The 22509-nt window shown below is 42.1% G+C and overlaps 1 protein-coding gene across 4 annotated transcripts in view; it reads left to right on the top strand.

Moving 5' to 3' along the window:
* The window catches only part of abl2 (c-abl oncogene 2, non-receptor tyrosine kinase), a 100070-nt gene that overhangs the window by 60513 nt on the left and 17048 nt on the right, over positions 1-22509 (top strand). For 3 of the 4 annotated variants that reach the window (XM_078218306.1, XM_078218308.1, XM_078218309.1), the window contains exons 2-4: positions 13363-13533; positions 14989-15284; positions 20488-20760. In XM_078218306.1, coding sequence (XP_078074432.1) covers positions 13363-13533; positions 14989-15284; positions 20488-20760 — 740 coding nt within the window. Of the gene's footprint in view, positions 1-261; positions 354-13362; positions 13534-14988; positions 15285-20487; positions 20761-22509 lie in introns of those variants that run through there. The other variant, XM_078218307.1, reaches the window with a different exon arrangement.

Below are 22509 nucleotides of genomic sequence, written 5' to 3' on the forward strand. Positions count from 1 at the left end.
AGCTATGAAAGACCCTGTTGTTAATTTGCGGCGCCAGCTAGGGTAAGTCATCAAAAAGACAGGAAGTAGTGCTTAACACTAAGTGTAGACTTGTGCGGATATCCCAAGTCCATCGGTTTTGAGACTGAGGAGGAGTTGAGACAGCCTGTATTCCAGCATCAGTTGAACCAGACTGGCATTTGTAGTTGAGCGTTCTTCTAAAATCGGTTTGACACTAAGATTTGCTAGAAATTTTTAAACATTTCCATAAACATCTAGGATCTATGTGCTACTTGGTTCTGGAATTATGTACTGGAAGCTGATGTTATGTGACCTTACTGGAAGTGGACTTTTTTCTTCTTTTTGCAGGGGAGGTAAGAAAACCTGAGTTCTTGTGTAATTGTTCCAAGATGGTGATTTTTGTTTGTTGAATGTATAAGATTGTATCAATGACTCTGTAGTGAAAGCAGTGATGCTTCTTCTAATGAAGATGAGTAATCTCATTAATCTTGCTTCAATCAAGATTTTTATCCTTTTTTTCCTTCAGATTTTTTTCTTCCTATTCTGAAGGAGCAATTAAACATGCACTGGAAACCACTCAATACCTTTAAATGGCTATTCCTCCACGTGTGTCAGTTTGATTGTGAATGTTGGCAAGCTATTTAACTGAATGCATCAGGCCTGATTTTGTCCTCAGCCGATATTCAATAACGTGCAGTACCAGCGTGTGGATCATTTCTCATTTCTCTGTTGTTTGACCTGGGGTGTTGAGACCAATTTTGCCTCACCTGAGCCCTGTTGAGATGAGCCCCATAAAGATGGTAATGGTGAACATTTGCTCTTCATTTTTTTTTCACAACTCCCAGTCTCCACAATGAATTCTTGCCTTTACATTTTGGCAGTGTCAACCCATAGTTGCTTATAGTTATGTTTTGAGTTGATTTTGATTTATTATTGTTACATGTATTAACATACAATGAATAGTATTGCTTCTTACACGCAGACAAAACATACCATTCATAGAGAAAGAAACGAGAGAGTGCAGAACGTAAGTGTTACTGTCATAGCTAGGGTGTAGAGAAAGATCAACTTAATGCAAGGTAAGTCCATTCAAAAGTCTGACAGCAGCAGGGAAGAAGCTGTTCTTGAGTCGGTTGGTACATGACCTCAGACTTCTGTATCTTTTTCCCAAAGGAAGAAGGTGGAAGAGAGAATGTCCGGGATGCATGGGGTCCTTAGTTATGCTGGCTGCTTTGCCGAGGCAGCATGAAGTGTAGACAGAGTCAATGGATGGGAGGCTGGTTTGCGTGATGGATTTGGCGACATTCACGACCTTTTGTAGTTCCTTGCGGTGTTGGGCAGAGCAGGAGCCACACCAAGCTGTGATGCAACCAGAAAGAATGCTTTCTATGGTGCATCTGTAAAAGTTGGTGAGAGTCGTAGCTGACATGCCAAATTTCCTTAGTCTTCTGAGAAAGTAGAGGTGTTGGTGGGCTTTCTTAACTATAGTGTCGGCATGGGGGCACCAGGACAGGTTGTTGGTGATCGGGAAACCTAAAAACTTGAAGCTCTCGACCCTTTCTACTTCGTCCCCATTACAAAGAACAACAAAGAACAATACAGCACAGGAACAGGCCCTTCGGCCCTCCAAGCCCACGCCGCTCCCTGGTCCAAACTAGACCATTCTTTTGTATCCCTCCATTCCCACTCCGTTCATATGGCTGTCTAGATAAGTCTTAAATGTTCCCAGTGTGTCCGCCTCCACCACCTTGCCTGGCAGCGCATTCCAGGCCCCCACCACCCTCTGTGTAAAATATGTCCGTCTGATATCTGTGTTAAACCTCCCCCCCCTTCACCTTGAACCTATGACCCCTCGTGAACGTCACCACCGACCTGGGGAAAAGCTTCCCACCGTTCACCCTATCTATGCCTTTCATAATTTTATACACCTCTATTAAGTCTCCCCTCATCCTCCGTCTTTCCAGGGAGAACAACCCCAGTTTACCCAATCTCTCCTCATAACTAAGCCCCTCCATACCAGGTAACATCCTGGTAAACCTCCTCTGTACTCTCTCCAAAGCCTCCACGTCCTTCTGGTAGTGTGGCGACCAGAACTGGGCGCAGTATTCCAAATGCGGCCGAACCAACGTTCTATACATCTGCAACATCAGACCCCCGACATTGATGTAGACAGGGGCATGTTCTCCTTTACGCTTCCTGAAGTTGATGACAATCTCCTTCGTTTTGTTGGCATTGAGGGAGAGATTATTGCTTCCGCACCAGTTCACCAGATTCTCTATCTCATTCCTGTACTCTGTCTCGTCATTGTTTGAGATCTGACCCACTATGGTGGTGGTGTCAGCAAATCTGAAAATTGAATTGGAGGGGAATTTGGCCGCACAGTCATAGGTGTATAAGGAGTATATTAGGGGGCTGAGAACACAGCCTTGTGGGGTATCGGTGTTGAGGATGATCGTGGAGGAGGTGTTGTTGCCTATCCTTATTGATTGTGGTCTGTGAGTTAGGAAGTTCAGGATCCAGTTGCAGAGGGAAGTGCCAAGGCCCATGCCACTGAGTTTGGAAATGAGTTTTGTGGGAGTAATAGTGTTGAAGGCTGAGCTGTAGTCAATAAATAGATGTCCTTGTTATCTAGGTGTTCTAGGGTTGAGTGCAGGGCCAGGGAAATGGCATCTGCTATGGACCTGTTGCGGCGGTAGGCAAACTGTAGTGGATCCAGGTACTCCAGGAGGCTGGAATTGATTCGTGCCATGACTAACCTTTCGAAGCACTTCATAATGATGGATGTCAGAGCCACCAGCCAATAGTCATTAAGGCACGCTGCTTGGTTTTTCTTAGGTACCAGGATGATGGTCGTCTTCTTGAAGCAGATAGGGACCTCAGATTGTTGTATAGAAAGGTTGAAGATGTTATGAACACCTCCGCCAGCTGATCTGCGCAGGATCCGGGTACCCCATCTGGGCCAGTTGCTTTCCGTGGGTTGACCTTCAAGAAAGCTGCTCTGACACCTGCAATGGTGACCCCAGATACAGGTTCATCCAGGCCTTCCAGGGTGGCGGGCATGCTCTCGCTGACCTCTTGCTCAAAACGGGCGTAGAATGCATTGAGCTCATCAGGGAGGGGTGCGTTGGAACCGACGATTTTACATGCCTTCATCTTGTCGTCTGTTACATCATGCAGACCTTGCCATAGTCGGCAGGGGTCAGTGTGGCTAGCCTGGGACTCTAGCTTGGTCCGGTGTTGTCTTTTGGCATCTTTAATGGATCTCCTTAGACCATATCTGGCTTTTTGGCATAGGTCAGTGTCACCTGACTTGAACGCCTCAGACCTGGACTTCAGCAAATAGTGGATATCCCTGTTCATTCATGGTTTCCGGTTGGGGAAACACACGGATTTGCTTCTTTGGCACTGTGTACAGAGTGAAAGGATGTTTGGATCTGTGCTTGCATCGATTTTTGCATATAGGTTATGCTGACCCTGCATTTATGGCCATACAATCTGGACCGTGTCAAAGGTTTTAAATACCACTATGCAAATACATTATTTGATCACCATGCTGAATATATCCCTATTCTGCATATCAATGGTCTGGTCATCTCCAGCATCTGACTGTGTAGCTTGGCTAGACATTGTGGGAACCTTGTGTTGGCTATGTCTGGTCTGTTGTGTTTTAACTTCCCCTGGTCACCTGTAGTGACAGTAGGCAGCAGTAATGGAGTCTCACCTGTCTGTGAGTTCTACTGAAGGGTAGACTTTCCCAAGTCAACTATTTAATTTATTTTCCTGATTCAGGTTCACAGGAGATGGACTCTAATCTATTTAACCAATCTTACTGGGGCCTGTTCCCTTTTAGCTAGAACAAGGTACGATCCCAGAACTTAGGGTATGATGTATAGGATCTATACAATGCCACAATCACTTGCACAGGGTGAGGCTTGATAGTTGCACTTTCATACTAGTTCTTCTGTATGTGAATGATTGAGGCTTGTATAGTTCTTGAATGAGATGTACTCTGAGGCTTTGCTGACTTCCTGCCTGCCACCCTTCTGACTGCACTTTCTAATGCTGCAGGGTACCCAAATCTAGAAGCGTGCTATCCAGGAGCCTTCTAGCCTCATGAATGCATTGCTGTGCCTCCAGCTGATGCTCAAGCTCTGAACCCTGCTGGTCAAACCAGTGGCATTCCCTGCACATGTGGTCATCCAAATGACGAGGAGTGTCTAAGAATTCCACATGCTGCAGGTCATGCAAAACATAGAACTGAGCCCCCCAGTCATATTTTTAGTTAAAAAAAAATCTTATCTTAAATTTATGCCAAGTAAGTTTATGTGAGGGTCTGGCAGATGGAGTACAATGTTGGTAAATTAGAGCTCGTCCATTCTGTCAGGAATAACAACAATGGTTTAAGAAAAAATGCAGCAAGATGCTGTGCAGAGGAACCTGGATGTCCTTGTGCATGAATCATCAAAAGTTGGTTTGCAGGTGCAGCAGGTAATTAAGAAGTCAAATGGAATTTTGTCCTACATTGCTAGAGTGATGTAGTTTTAAAAGGGAGGGTATGTTGCAGTTGTATAAGGTGCTGGTGAGGCCACACCTGGAGGACTGTGTACAGTTTTGGTCATCTTACTTGAGAAAGGATATACTGACACTGGAGCGGGTGCAGAGGAGATTCACTAAGTTGATTCCAGAATTAAGAGGGTTGGCTTATGAGGAGAGACTGAGTAGACTGGGACTATGCTCATTAGAATTTAGAATGAGGGGGGAGCTGTAGAAATATATAAAATTATGAAGGGGATAGATAAGATAGAAGCAGGAAGGTTGTTTCCACTGGCGGGTGAAATTAAAACTAGGGGGCATAGTCTCAAAATAAGGGGGAGCAGATTTAGGACTGAGTTGAGGAGGAACTTCTTCACCCTAAGGGTTGTGAATCTGTAGAATTCCTTGCCCAGTGAAGCAGTTGAGGTTACCTCATTGAATGTTTTTAAGGCAAAGATAGATTTTTGAACATTAAAGGAATTAAGGGTTATGGTGAGCGGGCGGGTAAGTGGAGCTGAGTCCACGGAAACATCAGCCATGATCTTATTGAATGGCGGAGCAGAGTCGAGGGCCCAGATGGCCTACTCCTGCTCCTAGTTATGTTAAAAAAAAAATTTTTTTAAAAAGCTAAAACTCTTAACTTAATGTAGCTTTAAAATGGTGAAAACAGCTTGCTCACTTGCTAGCAATCAGCTCTCTCCCTTGTCGCCACCAAGCCTGCAGCAGGTCAAGATGGAAAAGTTAGAAAGCGAAAGATCACCTCTTTCCCCTCTGCATCAAATTCCCACTTAGCTCCAAATTCCAAAATGTACTCAGTCTCACAGGTGTCTCACTTCGGTGAGGTCTCTCCCAGCAGCTCGTGTGCCCACTCACTGACTGTACGCTTGAAACAGTCAATTTCTTAAATAGAGCTGATGTGAGTCACTCAATAGTTTAGTTTCTGGAGTAATCAGCATCGGTCTGATTTGATTTATTATTGTCACATGTATTGGTATACAGTGAAAAGTATTGTTTCGTGCGCATTATACAGACAAAGCATATCGTACATAGAGAAGGAAAGGAGAAAGCGCAGAATGTAGTGTTGCGTCATAGCGAGGGTGTAGAGAAAGATCAACTTAATGCAAGGCAGGTCCATTCAAAAGTCTGATGGCAGCAGGGAAGAAGCTGTTCTTGAGTCAGATAATATGCATCCTCAGACTTTTGTATCTTTCTCCCGACGGAAGAAGGTAGAAGGGAGTATGTATGGGGTGCATGGGGCCCTTGATTATGTTGGCTGCTTTTCCGAAGCAGCGGGAAGTATAGACAGTGTCAATGGATGGGAGGCTGGTTTGCATGATGGACTGGGCTTCGTTCATGACTCTTTGTAGTTTCTTGTGATCTTGGACACAGCAGCAGCCATACCAAGTTGTGATACAGGCAGAAAGAATGCTTTCTATGGTGCATCTGTAAAAGTTGGAGTGAGTCGTGGCGGACATGCCAAATTTTCTTAGCCTCTTGAGAAAGTAGAGGCGTTGGTGGGCTTTCTTAAATATAGCATCGGCATGGAGGGGCCCGGCCAGGTTGTTGGTGATCTGGACTCCTGGAAAATTGAAGCTTTTGACTTTTTCCACTTTGTCCCCATTGATGTAGACAGGGCCATGTCTTCCACTATGCTTTCTGAAATCGAGACTAGCTCCTTCAGTTTCTTGACATTGAGGGAGAGATTATTGTCCTCACACCAGTGCACCAGATTTTCTATCTCTTTCCTGTACTCTGTCTCATTATTTGAGATCCGACCCACAATGATGGTGTCATCAGCAAACTTGAAAATCGAGTTGGAGGGGAATTTGGCCACACAGTCGTAGATGTATAAGGAATATAGTAAGCGATTGAGGGCATAGCCTTGTGGGGCACCGCTGTTGAGGATGATCATGGAGAAGGTGTTGTTGCCTATCCTTACTGACTGCGGTCTGCGGGTTAGGAATTCTAGGATCCAATTCAGTCACAGAGGGAGGAGCTCAGCCCCAGGCCACGAAGTTTGGAGATGTGTTTTGTAGGAATAGTGGTGTTGAAGGCTGAGCTGTAGTATAAATAGGAGTCTGACATAGATGTCTTTGTTGCCTAGATGTTCCAGGGTTGAGTCTAACGCCATGGAGATGGCGTCTGCCATGGACATGTAGCAATAGGTGAACTGTAGTGGATCCAGGCAGTCTGGGAGGCCAGAATTGATTTGTGCCTTCACTAACCTTTCGAAGCACTTCATAATGAGGGATGTCAGAGCCACTGGACAATAGTCATTAAGACACGCTGCCTGGCCTTTCTTTGGTACCAAGGTGATGGTCGGCTTCTTGAAGCATATAGGGATCTCAGATTGGTGTAAAGAGAGGTTGAAGATGTCTGTGAATACTCCCAACACCCCTTCCCTTTGCTCGGACAGGTTCCCATGGCAAGCACAGGTGATGCAACACCTGCCCATTTATCGCCTCCCTTCCACCATCCAAATCCTCAAACACTTCTTCAAAGTGAAATGACTATTTCTTTGAATTGCTTTCAACTTAGTTTACTATATTTGCTGCTTATTTTGTGGTCTCCTGTCCACAGAGGAAACTGCTAACCTGCTTTTGACACCTCATCTCAACAAACTTGTTTCTTTACTTGTCCCGTTGACCCACTCTTTGGCTTTTCATTGTGCAACCTTTTATCATTTAATTTGTATCCTCCACAGCATTACATTTCTTCCCCTCTTGTCCTTCTTCCAACGCCCCCCCCCCCCCCCATCATTTGCTCAAAATCTATTTAATTTCTCGCTTTTCTCAATGAAAGATCACAAATTTCTCTCAGTTCTACCAGACATCCTGAGTGTTTACAGAGCATTTTTTATTTTTGTGCAAGAATGCAGATGTATGGTGTATAATGGCATGGATGGAAATTACTTGCATTTATGTAGCGTCTTTCATCACCACATGATATCCCAAACTATTTCAAAACCAATGAAGTATTCTGAATTGTAGTTGTAATGTGAGGGATTGCATACAAACAGCGATGATAAATGACTGTATAATTTGATTTAATTGTATTGGTTGCCAGATACATTTTGACTCGGGTGATCTTAAGAACCCCTCTTCAAATTATTGATTCATGAGACCTGTGAAAGCAAACTTGGCTTAATCTCTCATCTGAAAGATAGCATCTCCTTCTACAACTACTCTTCCCATCCTCCTTACCTGACTTCCAAAAGTCTTTTGCAATTTTATACTTGCAAATTTTGTGCACAAATCAAAACCACCCACAGATAATAATGAGCAAAACTGGTTCCAGCGCTGGTCTGTAGGGTACACACCATTATCAACCTTTTACAAATCTAAACAACACTCATTTATCCCAACTTGGTTCCCAAGGGTGGTACGGTGGCACAGTGGTTAGCACTGCTGCCTCACACTACCACAGACCTGGGTGACTGCGTGGAGTTTGCACGTTCTCGCTGTGTCCTGTGTGGGTTTCTTCCGGGTGCTCTGGCTTCCTCCCACAAGGTGGAGATGCCGGCGTTGGACTGGGGTAAACACAGTAAGAAGCTTAACAACACCAGGTTAAAGTCCAACATGTTTATTTGGTAGCAAATGCCACTAGCTTTTGAAAGCTAGTGTCATTTGCTCCCAAATAAACCTGTTGGACTTTAACCTGGTGTTGTTAAACTTCTTACTGTGTTCCTCCCACAATCCAAAGATGTGCAGGTTACATGGATTGGCCATGCTAAGTTGCCTCTTCGTATCCAAGGTGTGTAAGTTAGGAGGATTAGCCATAGTAAATGTGTGGGGTTACAGGGATAAGGTGGGCCTGAGAAAGATGATCTGTTGGAGAGTTGATGCAGATTCAGTGGGCCGAATGGCAGCCTTTACACTGTAGGGATTCTGTGTTTCTATCAACCCAATGCCAACTTTAAAGAACAATACAGCACAGGAACAGGTCCTTCGGCCCTCCAAGCCTGCACCGATCATGTGTTCCGAACTAGACCATCTGTTTGTATCCCTCTATTCCCAGTCTGTTCATGTGGCTATATAGATAAGTCTTAAATGATTCTAGCGTGTCTGCCTCAACCATCTTGCTTGGTAGTGCATTCCAGGCCCCCACCACCCTCTGTGTAAAATACGCCCCCGCATATCTGTATTGAACCTTGCCCCCCTTACCTTGAACTTGTGACCCCTTGTGTTTGTCATTTCTGACCTGGGAAAAAGCTTCCAACTGTTCACCCTATCTATGCCCTTCATAATTTTATAAACTTCTATTAGGTCGCCCCTCAACCTCCGTCTTTCCAGGGAGAACAACCTTAGTTTACTCAATCTCACCTCATAGCTAATACCCTCCATACCAGGCAATATCCTGGTAAACTTTTTCTGCACTCTCTCCAAAGCCTCAACGTCCTTCTGGTAGTGTGGCGACCAGAACTAGAAGCAGTATTCCAGATGTGGCCTAACCAACGTTCTATATAACTGCAACATCATATGCCAACTTTTATACCCTATGCCCCGTCTAATAAAGGCAAGCATGCCATATGCCTTCACCACCTTTTCCACCTGTGCTGCCACCTTTAAGGATCTGTGGACTTGCACACCCAGATCCCTCTGTATGTCTATACTCCTGATGCCATTTATTGTATAGCTCCCCCCTGCATTAGATCCACCAAAATGCATCACTTTGCATTTATCTGGATTAAATTCCATCTGCCATTTCTCCACCCAATTTTCCAGCCTATTAGAACGTTTTTAGCTTTGTAGCTCAGAATTAGCACCGTCATCTGATTCAGAAGATAGTGCTTTAAGTCCCACTTGGGAAAGCTCTGCACCTAATGCATGCTGACATTTCAGTGCAGTACTGAGGGAATAATGCACTTTTGGAATGCTAATTCCTGGATTTTCACCCAATGACCAGAACTGAATGTTGGGTATGACTTAACGATGACGGTGTTTCCATGATTTCACTGCTTTTGTGCTTCTTGATGATAGAGATTGTGGTAGTTGAAGCAAACTTGAGTATTGCAGAATGTCTTGTGGAGTCATGCCTTTCCATTGAGTTGTTGAACAAACAAATGATTTCCTCATATATTTAACAACCGTGGGATAAGATGGGGAACACCAAGTTGTATGCTACTTTTGACCAAACGTTTTTAGTCATCTCATAATTACACTAAATAATTCAATCACCCAGTTAGCGGCAATTTGCAACCACAAAATTCTTCCATTAAAGTAATTAGAAAGATAATTGGTTTCATATCTCTCAGGTCACAGATACAGTTGAGTATAGATAGGGGAGATTTTCAGCAAGGTAATTGCTGGAAATCAGAGCTAAATAAAGAGCTGAAAATAGGCACTAGGTAAATCAGCGTCTTAAAAGGGAAAAAAGCATCACTGCCAAAGTGTTACCCCAACTGCACTTCTGCCATTTCTGTGTTTGTTCCTATGGATGGTGCTATATACTGAAAATGGAACAAAAAGCAAAGTTGGAGAAGAAAACATCATTAACTTATAGAAAGCAATGTCTGAAAGAGTTTTAAACAGAAAATGCTGAATAAACTCAACAGGTCTGGCAGCATCTATGGGAAAGACAGAGTTAACATTTGGGATCAAAATTATCCTTCTACGGAACAAATCTGAAAGGGTTTACCTTGTTAATGGTCGTTTTGTGACCATTCAAATGCAAAGATATATTTCTGAAGTACATAACTATATGACTATCCACTGAGGAATGTTCTTTGTGATTAGGTAATTTCGCTAAGTGGCAGCCATTTGTGTTTAAAAATTCAGTTGCAACATGTCTGTATTCCCACATGATGCCAACACCTCCTGTCCAGTGAATAACATTCAACCAACCCACACATTCATTCTGTGGATTCTTTAGTATTTTGCATCCACAGTTCTGTTGTCAAAATTCAACTTCTGAACGATGCAATTGGATCTTTTATAACTTGAAGCAGCTGAATTGTTTATACAACAAAGATGAGCTCTGGAGCAGTCCTGCTGCCATCTGGTAGTTTTGATGAAGACAGACGTGGCCTAATTTTTTCCTATAGTGAAGATGTTTCTGAGTCCTTACCCTTTGCTGCTGAGTTCTATGTTGAAGGTACAGTATTAAGCTCCTGTTAAAAAGATTGCTATTTTCCACAATGCAGGGTGCGTTGTAATAATTGGTTTTGGCACAATTATTTTCACTTGAAGTGTTAATTTAACAGGTGGAACAGAAATAGGGGAATAGAGAGTAGAAAGTGGAGAGAACATTGCAATTATTTTGGTATAGAATGCAAAGCTGTAAGTGCTATGTTGGACATGTTAAAGTTAACATGATTGGTAGGTTTTGCTTTGTCTGCTAAGGGATTGTCTGCTGTTGTTGGGACAAAGTCAGGGGAAATCAAATGAATGAGCTCGATGGGTTTGAATGACCTTTATTATTTGTCTTCTATAATCAGGTGAAAGCTGTGATATTTTCACTCGGTGTATGATTGCTTTGGTTATGATAAACTGCTGTGTGTAGGTCTTTTCTGAATCATGAGCAGGTTTGGACATTTCAAAATGAAGCATGTTATAACTTCTTGAATTGAAACAGTTCAACTGCTTGTTATTTTAATTTTACTGTCGCACTATTTGTGTACCAGTGACTAAAAATAATTGGATTGTGTGCTTCAATACTGACTGATTCTGCTTTTGACTTAAAAAAAAGTCTTTTGGTTTGAATGATAATTGTTCAACTACAATAATCAATTTCAATTCCAATTTCCTGTCCCTTCATGTTCGTGCAACACCAGTGGCATACTGGTGAACAATCACTGAAACACCTGGTGTTGTGAGACTTCTTACTGTGTTTGCCCCAGTCCAACGCCAGCATCTCCACATCTTCATGTTTGTGGCAGTCAAAAAGCAGACAGATGGATAGACAGTTGCATGTTTTCATGCTTTCTAGTTACCTAACTTGGTGGTCTTCTCAGGGAGGCTGAAAGAAGGCAACTTGCTTTTGTGTTCTTGGCCATAAGTGGTATACATTCTTGATGTATCCTGCAAAAGCTAGAGGGATTTCATACCCCATAATATACGTTCAAACTTGACCAATAGCTATCAACAGTTCTGTATTATTCAGCACCAGTGAAGGAAAACCCACGAGTATCTTACTGGAGTGACTGTTCCAGAAACACATTTGATCCTGTTAAGGCATTTGCAGTTATTTTATGTTAGAGTTAAGATATAGGCTTCTAATTAAACATGTGTAAGTTGGCAACATTGAGTGATTTTTATGTCAAGTTTGGCTTCTGTTGAAGATTGATTATCCCCCCACACCCCATATATGATAACCTCAAAGCTGTTATTTCTCCAGTGTTCCCAAGAAAGAATGCTTTGTTTCTGCAACACATTTATGTTGTATGTCAGACTGAGTGTGTGCGTGGACCTCTAATGCCAGAGAACTCTCACTAATACACTTTCTCATTTGCTTAGATTTTATGGAATGTTTGCCTTTTGCTGAGAAATCTTGCTATAGTTGGTCAGTACGAAATTAGACAGGAAATATTTTAATTTGACTTATTATTGTCACATGTATTACTATACATGTGACAATCAAATTAAATTTGATTGTCACATGATTAAACAATAAGAGTATTGTTTCTTGCACGCTATGCAGACAAAGTAATACCATACATTGAGAAGAAATGGAGAGAGTGCAGAATGTATTGTTACAGTCATAGCTAGGGTGTACAGAATGATCAACTTAATGCGAGGTAGGTCCATTCAAAAGTCTGATGATAGCAGGGAAGAAACTGTTCTTGAGTTGGTTGGGACGTGATCTCAGACTTTTGTATCTTCTTCCCGATGGAAGAAGGTGAAAGTAAGTATGTCCGGGGTGCGTGGGGTCATTAGTTATGTTGGCTGCTTTTCTGAGGCAGCGGGAAGTGTAGACAGAGTCAATGGATGGGAGGTTGGTTTGTGTGATGGACTGAGCTTCATTCATGACGCTTTGTGGTTTCTAGCGATCTTGGACAGAGTAGGAGCCATACCAAGCTGTGATCCAACCAGAAAGAATGCTTTCTATAGTGCATCTGTAAAAGTTGGTGAGAGTCGTAGTGGGCATACCAAATTTCCGTAGCATCCTGAGAAAGCAGAGGCAGTGGTGGGCTTTCTTAACGATAGCATCAGCATGGAGGGACCAGGGCAGGTGGTTGGTGATCTGGACACCAAGAAACGTGAAGCTCTCGACCGTCTCCACTTCATCCCCGTTAATGTAGACAGGGCATGTCCTCCATTACACTTCCTGAAGTTGATGACTTTCTCCTTCGTTTTACTGAAATTGAGGGAGAGATTATTGTCGTCGCATCAATTCACCAGATTCTCTATCTCTTGCCTGTACTCTGTCTCATTATTTGAGATCCGACCCACAATGGTGGTGTCATCAGCAAACTTGAAAATGTTATTTTCTTGAACATCATGAATGCTGCTTTAGTGTGAAATAGATAAATCTGATGTCAATTTCAGTATCAAGTTAGTGATTTAACTGGGAGTTTGAAAAGTTTTGTGTTTTTGAGCTTCTGGTTCTCCATCCCTTCGCCCATCCCTCCCCATACAATCCACTCGTGCTGCAACAGTATTCACAGCATCGCAATAAGAATATTCTAAAGCAGTGTGATTAGCCTGAGACTCTTAATAGCAAGTGCTGCTCATTTGGGAATAGCCTTGTAAAATGTTTTATAGTTTTTCACCAATTTTACCAAAATTTGTGCTGCTCTTTTGCTGTCACTGCACTAAATTGCAATAATTAACTTTTGATTCCGTTTTTGTTTGTGTACTAAATAACACTCTAATCTCTCTCTCCTTATAGAAGTTTTGCACCGTCCATTTGGTTCAGAAATTGACTCTCAGACACTCAACGAAGCAGTGAGGTGGAGCTCAAAAGAAAACCTCTTGGGAGCTGCCGAAAGTGATCCTAATCTATTTGTTGCACTTTATGACTTTGTTGCAAGTGGTGACAACACACTAAGCATTACTAAAGGTAAGCAGCTGTATTTCTGCATTAACTGTTGAACGAATAACCAAATCTTGTTGAAATAGTTTTACACTGACACAAGGCTAACTTAGTAATGCATCAGTGCTTTGCAGCAGTCTGAATGACCTGAGAGTGGATCGATAACAACTTAAATTTATTGAAGTGCATTTAACATAGTAAAAATATCCCAGTCAACTTGGCTGGAGCAAATTGGACTAAATTGAACACTGAGCCATCTAAGAGATATTAGCACAGATGATTAAAGGCTCAGTCAAAGAGGTAGCTTTGAAGGAATCACTTAAAGGGGAAGAGTGGCAGAGGGGCTTGGGAAGAAAGTTTCAGGAATTTGCTTTAGACAGCTGAAGGCACAGCTACCCATGACAGGTGATGAAAATCCAGAATGTGTAATAGGCCAGAATTCAAGGAGTACAGAAATCTGAGGGTTATAGGACAGAAGATGATTGCACAGTCAAGGAAGGACGTGACCTTGTAAGTATTTAAAATAAGAATGATTTTATTTTCAATTAAGGTGTGAGCAAATGTTTTGGGGAATAAATGCCTGCTAACTACTTACATTAGTTCTGCATTGCAACCACAGGTCTGTTTAACTTCTTCCATTCACAGCTTAGTCACCTGAAATGTTTATACACGTGTGTCTTTGAATTAATTTTTTCAAGCTAACTCCTGCAAGTAATTCTTGTTCTTGATGGCATTCAAGTGTAAAACGTGTGACCTTAGGACACTTGACACAAGAGAACTAAAATCTTTGGAGCACAGGAGGGATTCACAGAAGAAGAAACTTAAACTTATTGAAAAAGACTGGGACCTTGGGCTTTATAAATAGAGGCATACTGTACAAAAGCAAGGAAGTTATGGTGAAGCTTTATGTTAACTCTGGTCCAGCTTCAACTGGAGAACTGCATCCAATTCTGGGCACCACACTTTAGGGAAGGTTTGAAGGCTTTAGAGAAGTTGCAGAAAAGATTTACAAGTGTGCTAGACTTCAGTTATGTGGATAGGTTGAAGAAGCTGGAGCTCCAAGACAATAAAAGTTGAGAGGACCCATGATAAAGGTGCTCAAAATCATGAGTCTGTGCAGAGTAGTAGAGCAAAATATTTCTTTGGCAGAAGGATGGAGAAGTTGAGGATCTAGATTGAAAGTGATTGGCAAAAGAACCAAAGGCGACATGAAGAAAAACGTTTTTATGCAGAGTGTGGCTATGATCTCGAATGCACTGCCTGAGAGTGTGGTGGACACAGATTCAATTGTGGCTTTCAAAAGGAATTGGATAAATACTTGAAATGAAAATATTTGTACGGTTACAGGGAAAGGCGGTTGTAGCTAAATTGCTCTTAATTTTCCTTTTCTTTCACTGGTTAGGGATGCACTGAGAAGCAAAAACAAGTTAAATGTTTTGCAAATTCATGTAATTTTTGACCAGGATTCTACTAATTCAACAGGTGAAAAGCTACGTGTGCTGTGTTATAATCAGAATGGCGAGTGGTGTGAGGTGCGCTCCAAGAACGGGCAAGGATGGGTCCCCAGCAATTATATTACACCTGTAAATAGCTTGGAAAAGCACTCCTGGTACCATGGCCCTGTCTCGCGTAGTGCAGCTGAGTACCTGCTTAGCAGCCTCATCAATGGCAGCTTCCTTGTGCGAGAAAGTGAGAGCAGTCCGGGACAACTATCAATATCCCTCCGCTACGAAGGTCGAGTTTACCACTACAGGATCAACACTACACATGATGCCAAGGTAAATAGTGAGCCTATTATGCCTGTACCTCCTTTCAGCTTTATTTTGTAGATTTTCTCTCTTCAGGCGTCCAACCCACCCTACCCATCTGAAAATGGTGAAGTTAAAATACTGGATTACATTGTATTTCAAGAGAGTGTCTTTAGAATGTTTTGTGGAACAGATAAAATGAAATGACCAGCTTTTTTTATTTTGAGCAATTGTAATCTTCAATGCCATCCTCAAATATTAGTGCTTTTTATGCAATTTTTGTATGCGGAGCATGTTTCTGTGGATCCAATTACTGAAGAAACCTCTATTACGCAAATTGGAACAAGAGGCAGGTAGGTCGTGACAATGCAGTACCGCTCAGATATTACTAAACACTGGCACTCCCCAAATTATCAGAAAGACTGTTGCTGTTTGTAATTATTGCTACATTTATTATACAGATTCCGATCTGGAACTGGCTTTTGGCAACAGCTGCAGTTGATGTGGGAATTGCTTAGTTGAGATGAAAGTTTATTTCAGTAATTTCTTTAACTTATTAACCAGTCTTGTGTCAAAATTATTGTTCATGCACATTTACACACATGCAATTGTTTCAAATTCACATGAAGTGACCATTTTCCAGATGCCCCATTTTGACAGTGGAGGGAGGGTTGGAATTGGCTGGTAACAGTGCAGCAGTTATGTTCCAAACAGAGCAAATGGAACAGAATTTCTGTACAGTAGTTCCAGATGGGCAAGAACATAATGCAGATTAGTTCACTGCCTGCCTCCACTTTGACTTGGTGTTGCTTTTGGAGATCGTGTTTCCTGTACAGACAAGTTGAAGCCAGGCAGAAGCAAGGTATTACAGATGCTGGAAATCTGAAATAAAAACAGAAAAATGTCAAAAATACTCTTGTACACTTTTCTCAGAACTTGCCCAAATAGCTACAAAACATATTTGAGTGTTCTTGATTCTCAACCACGCAGTCTCCATCCTGGAGAACTAGTTGTGTTCAGTCTATTTTAGCTGAGCCAGGTGATTAGAAGGAAGTGGATACCTTGAACTGAAAGGAACTGTGAGGCAAGCATCCAAAACGGGAACCAGTCCAATTTTCATTGTTCAATAGCAGCTTGCGTAGTAATTGGAATGACTGAGAGTCATTACTTTGCTGTACGAAGAAACTAAAAAAGGACTTTACATAGAAACATAGAAACCCTACAGTGCAGAAGGAGGCCATTCGGCCCATCGAGTCTGCACCGACCACAATCCCACCCAGGCCCTCCCCCCACATATTTTACCCACTAATCCCTCTAACCTACGCATCCCAGGATTCTAAGGGACAATTTTTAACCTGGCCAATCAACCTTTACAGACAGAAGATATCATGTGATGTGTATATTTGTTCTATCCAGATGCTGTGGGAGTCTGCTGCTACAGCAAGCTTCCACACATTCAATTACTGGCGTCATTTTTAGATCCTGTGGTAATTGGTAAACTGCATAATCCCTCCTTAAAAATTACAATAAATCAGTACACAATTATTGTTGGACATGCATTGATCTGCTTAATGAGGCAAATGATGTACATGAATTTCCTTAGTGTGTGATCTAATCATAGCTGCTAGCACAGCTGCTTTTAGTTAACATGTTGTGAATTTCACCCCGAATCTAGAACAATAACCAATACAATCTAGGATATTTCAAAGCAGTTCTGGTGCTTTTTGTGCAATTTTTGTATGCGGAGCATGTACTATGGATCCGATTACTGAAGAAACCTCAATTACGTAAATTGGAGCAAGAGGCAGGTGGGTCGTGACGATGCAGTATCGCTCAGATATTACTAAACACTGGCACTCCCCAAATTATACCTGTATGCGGCATTCTGAAAGACTTGCTGTTTGTAATTATTGCTACATTTATTATACAGATTCCTATCTACAACTGGCTTTTGGCAGCAGCTGCAGTTTATGTGGGAATTGCTTAAGGAGTTCTATAGAGATGCCATTTTTCAGGCAAGATGTTAAAACTCAGATTTGCCCATTGATCTGGATGCCAGGTTCCCACATTTAAACAGCGAAAGTTCTTCCAAGTCCTGTCAGCATTCATTCCTCAACCAACATGGGATCTGGCTATACATTTTGCTGTATTGCCTCCAAAGCAACATTTCAGGATTGATCATTGTGCTTTTGAATATGCTAAGGATATGAATGAAAGGAACAACTTCATCTCCATTAAAATAAAATTTAAAATTCGACTTAAAACTCAGGTTTGGCAGTACCTGTGGAGAGAGAGACAGAGTTAGCATTTTGAGTCTGTATGACTCTTCAGAGCTGAAGGGGGATAGAAATGTGATAATATAGATGATGAAAGAGCAATGCTCTGAAAGCTCGTGATTCCAAATATACCTGTTGGACTTTAACTTGGTGTTGTGAGACTTATATAGTTGAAGAGGTGGTTGTGGTGGCGAAGGTGGAGTAAAATAGAAGTCAGGGATAGGTGGGTGCTCAGGAGAGATTGACAAAGATGTCAAAGACACAAGACGAAGGGAGTGTCAATGGTAGCATTAAGGTGCTGTTAGTGGCATAAAGATAAGATAGCAGAATGTGTTAATGGGCGAATAAAGGTCAGTGCTCGGTGAAAGCAAAACGAACCAAAAAAGATTGAGATAGACGGGCTTTTAATCAGTATGGGAATCCAGGGTTACAGGGATAAGGCGGGAAAGTGGAATATCAGATCAGTCATGATCACATTGGATGGTGGAGCAGACTTAATGGGCTGAATGGTCTACTTCTGCTCCTACTTCCTGTGATCTTTTTATGGTCTTAAAAATGGAGGGGGGGTTGGTCAAGATGGAGGAAAAGATTTACAGTCTAAAGTTGTTTCCAGGAATGCCTACCTTGAAGAGGTATACTGCTCTTTCTCCGACAGGATTTCTTTTTGTCTCTTTTACCATGTTAAGGGTCATATGGACTTGAAACATTAACTCTCTTTCTCTTTCCACAGATACTGCCAAACCTGCTGAGTTTATCCAGCGTTTTCTGTTGTTATTTCAGATTTCCAGCATCTGTAGCATTTTGCTTATTTTAGAGTTTAAAACTTGACATTTCCTTTCTATTTATCTTTGTGTTGCACCCCACAACTCATTCTCCTTGCCACAGACAGGACAGATTGTACTGAATATCATTACTTCTTGTGATCATGCACAGTCCCCCTTTTGAGAAAGAGGTTCGTGACTGGCAATGTTTACAAAGGAGTTTTTCAGCAAGCTTAATGGTTGTTCTCTGTTCTAATTTTACTTGAAATAAGTCCACTGCTCCCAATGAGTAGCAGCATTTAGAAAAGTGAAGGGAACCATATGCCTTAATAATCTCCAATGATTTATCAAACTTTAGGGATTTTGCCATGTCCAGAAATAGAAACTGTTAAAACTTTACATCCAGCCAGGGGAAAAACAAGTTAAAGTAATGTGACATGATGGGAAAATCATCTCCAGGTTTAGTGTCAGTTTTTGCAGATCAGGTTATATGGTATTATATGCAAGATGCAGAAACACGCCATTCAGCCCAACAGATTCACGAGAGCATACTCGCACCCTCCTCCTAATTCCATTAACACATCCTGCAAGAAGATGCATAAATTTGCCAGAAAAAGCAGCAAGTCTGCGGATTAGGACCATTTTAGCATTCCGCAAAAGAAGGTAAAAATTTGACCAAAAGGGGGGAAAATAGAGTATGGAAGTAAAGTTGCAGGGAACATAGAAACTGAACAGCAAAGCTTCTATAAATATGTCAAGAGGAAAAAATTAGTAAAGATAAATATAGGTCCCTTTCATTTGGAAGCTGGGGAAATTATAATGGGGAACAAAGAAATGGCCGAAGAATTGAACACATACTTTGGTTCTGTCACAAAAGGCACAAATTACCTTCCAGAAATGTGAGAGAACTCTTGGGCAGAATTGAAGTAAATCCATATCAGTAAGAAAATGGTGCTGGGGAAATTGATGGGGTTAAAGGCTGACAAATCACCAGGGCCTGATTATTCACATCCCTGAGTATTAAAGGAAGTAGCCCTGGAAATATTGGATGCATTGGTGGTCATCTTCCAAAATGCTGTCGACTCTGGAGCAGTTCCTCCAGTTTGGAGGATGGCAAATGTAACCACTATATAAGGGAAAATTACAGACTAGTTAACCTGCCATCGGGAATGGGTGGCACGGTGGTTAGCACTGTTGCCTCAGTGCCAGGGATCCGGGTTCGATTCCCAGCTTGCGTCACTGTCTGTGGGGAATCTGCACGTTCTCCCTGTGTCTGTGTGGGTTTCCTCCGGGTTCTCTGATTTCATCCCACAGCCTGAAAGACGTGCTGGTTAGGTGCATTGGCCATGCTAAATTCTCCCTCAGTGTACCCAACAGGCGCTGGAGTGTGGTGACTAGGAGATTTTCACAGTAACTTCATTGCGGTGTTACTAACTTGAGTAAATGTGAAATGGCTTCTTAAATTGACACTGATGACTGGTAATATTATTGTTTTCAGATTAAGTGCATTAAAAATCCAGGGGTTGAGTGGTGGGGGGAATGGTGATAAGTGGTTCGTGTTGGGTTTTAAGAGCACATATTCCTTTGACTTTTGGAACTTGGGCATAACAATCTAAACTAATCAATTTTGAGATGCTGTCACCCCTAAAAGGGAAAATATGTTTCGGAAAGTCTATACATCTTTTCCACTTGAGGCAAATTTACTGCTGTGCTGATGTATGTTTTCTGCAGAATTCTGAGCAATGTTTTCTTTCCTATTTGATGTATTTGTCCTCACCCATTTTCTCCTATTCCTGGTCTGTATGACTCAGGTACTCAGTTTCACATACCTAGGGGTGAGGAGAAAACTGGGAAGGGAAACCAAATGAAAAGACAGTAATCCAAATCTTGGAGAAACCAACCATCTCCCAAACCGAATAACATTAAATCAAAGATTTTTTTCAGTCCGAAAATTGTGCTAAAAGTGCAGCCTCCATGCTGCCTTTATTAATGCTTCCTGTTTTATTTCATTTGCGTATGTAATGCATTAAAATACAGATTAGCAACATCCTTAGATTTTGTTATTTGCTATCACATATGAAGTGCCCAAGTTTTGCGGAAACAATTTCTATTATAAAAATGTTGCCGCTTATCTTAACTGCTTTGCTATTTGTGGAGAGAACAATTGTAGAAAGTAGGTATGTTTTCTTTTCTCAGGTGTATGTGACAGCAGAGAGCCGGTTTAACACTTTGGCAGAGCTTGTTCATCACCATTCCACTGTGGCCGATGGGCTGGTCACGACCCTGCACTACCCTGCTCCAAAATGCAACAAACCCACTGTTTACGGAGTCTCTCCCATACATGACAAGTGGGAGATGGAACGCACTGACATCACAATGAAACACAAGCTGGGCGGAGGGCAATACGGGGAGGTGTACGTTGGAGTTTGGAAGAAGTACAGCCTTACCGTTGCAGTAAAAACACTGAAGGTACATATTAGACATTTACCCTTAAATTTCACCAACAGAAGTTTGCTGTGATACACATTTGGCAACTCCTAACTTTCTGCTTTTGGTGAAAGTGAATAAAATTAAACTAGAGGGATTAATCTTCCCATGCCTTTTTTCTGTGCAAGTGTGCAATTGGTTCAGATTATCAAAGTGTTGTGTTGTGATATGAAGACATTTTTCAAAAATCTTATGCATCTCCAGAATTTCCAAAGAATTATTATTCCACTCGGATAGATTTGGGTTTAGTTGCTCAAGCATGAGGGAGATTGTAACCAATAGATTAAACGGCCTGGACTGACTAAAATGTACTTGCTTCAAATTAAAGCCTCAGGCTAAGATTATTGTAGGGTTCAATTGTAGAACACAGGCTTAAAATGTTTTATCCAGTTTAAGATGTAGACTAATGTGTGAACTAATATTTCAGTGTTCATGCACATCTTTTTAAAATGAGAGAGCCTGGGAGGTGGTCATCAGTCAGGTTGTTAGCATTCTGTTTGCTATATGACAAGACAGTAAGGTGCATGTTCGTTTCCCACACATTTCAGTTCCTGATCTTACCTGTGGTCTGCTTTAGTGCCATGCAGAAGGTAGGACACAGTGGCAGAGAATAAAGTGAGGAAGAAGGAGCTCCTGTGAACGTGTCTGTGGGAGGTTACAGTGCAGTGTTATTGGCAGACAAGTGGAATATAGTTTCCATCCTGTCTCTGAGGACAATAAGCGATGCACAGAGACGGGAACACGAGGGGAGGGGTTGGAAATCGGGCAGTTGTGAATTGTAGGAGATTGAGCAAGATTGGTCATGTTTTGATTAGGAAAAGTATGTATTTCTGAATGTGCAAATCAAACCACAATGCAGAATATAGGTAAAAAAGTATTTAATTAGTTTCTTAGTACCTGTTCTGTACGATTTTTTTTTCTCAGCTTTTAATGGCCAGGCTGTATCTTCACGTTTATTTAAGCTGTATAGACCCATAATTAGAATCCCTCGGTATTTAAAATCAAGACATTGGGTGCAATTTTCCCAAAATTGCACACTGTTGGATCAGGTGGGAAAAGCTGTGTGAAACTCGCTGGCTTCACATGCACCTTTTCTCACCTGATTTAACAGCAGCGTGTGTAATTTCAAAGTGCTGGCAAGGATCTCTCATGATGTGGAGATGCCGACGTTCTCTCAGCCAGCTGGAGGGGCAAGGCAGTGCCAGGAGTCTGAGATCTGGTCGCCTTTTTTTAAGGGGGCACTGTCAGGGTGCTGGGGGGTAATGCCTGGCCTTGTCCCTCAACCCCTGGGGCCTACAGGCACCTCCGCATCCCCGGTGTGGTCATCATGACTAGTTTCTGCTTTTGAAAACCAGTAGTAATGCGTTGTGGGTGGCCACTTCAACGTCAGGCCCAGTAATTATATATATTAAAATAAACGGAAATCAGGTTTGAACCTGATTATGTCGTCGAGGGAAGGGAGGATCTCAAACTGAGATCTTGCCGTCACAAATCCGATTTCTGGCCGCTTGTGAGATTTAATGGCCATCACAGGGTGGCACAGTGGTTAGCATGACTGCCTTGCAGCGCCAGGCACCAGGGTTCGATTCCTGGCTTTGGTCACTGTCTGTGCGGAGTCGGCACGTTCTCCCTGTGTCTGCGTAGGTTTCCTCCAGGTGTTCTGGTTTCCTCCCACAGTCTGAAAGACTGCCGGTTAGGTGCATTGGCCATGCTAAATTCTCCTTCAGTGTA

The sequence above is a fragment of the Mustelus asterias genome, chromosome 8 (genome assembly GCF_964213995.1).
Source record: "Mustelus asterias chromosome 8, sMusAst1.hap1.1, whole genome shotgun sequence".
NCBI lineage: Eukaryota > Metazoa > Chordata > Chondrichthyes > Carcharhiniformes > Triakidae > Mustelus > Mustelus asterias.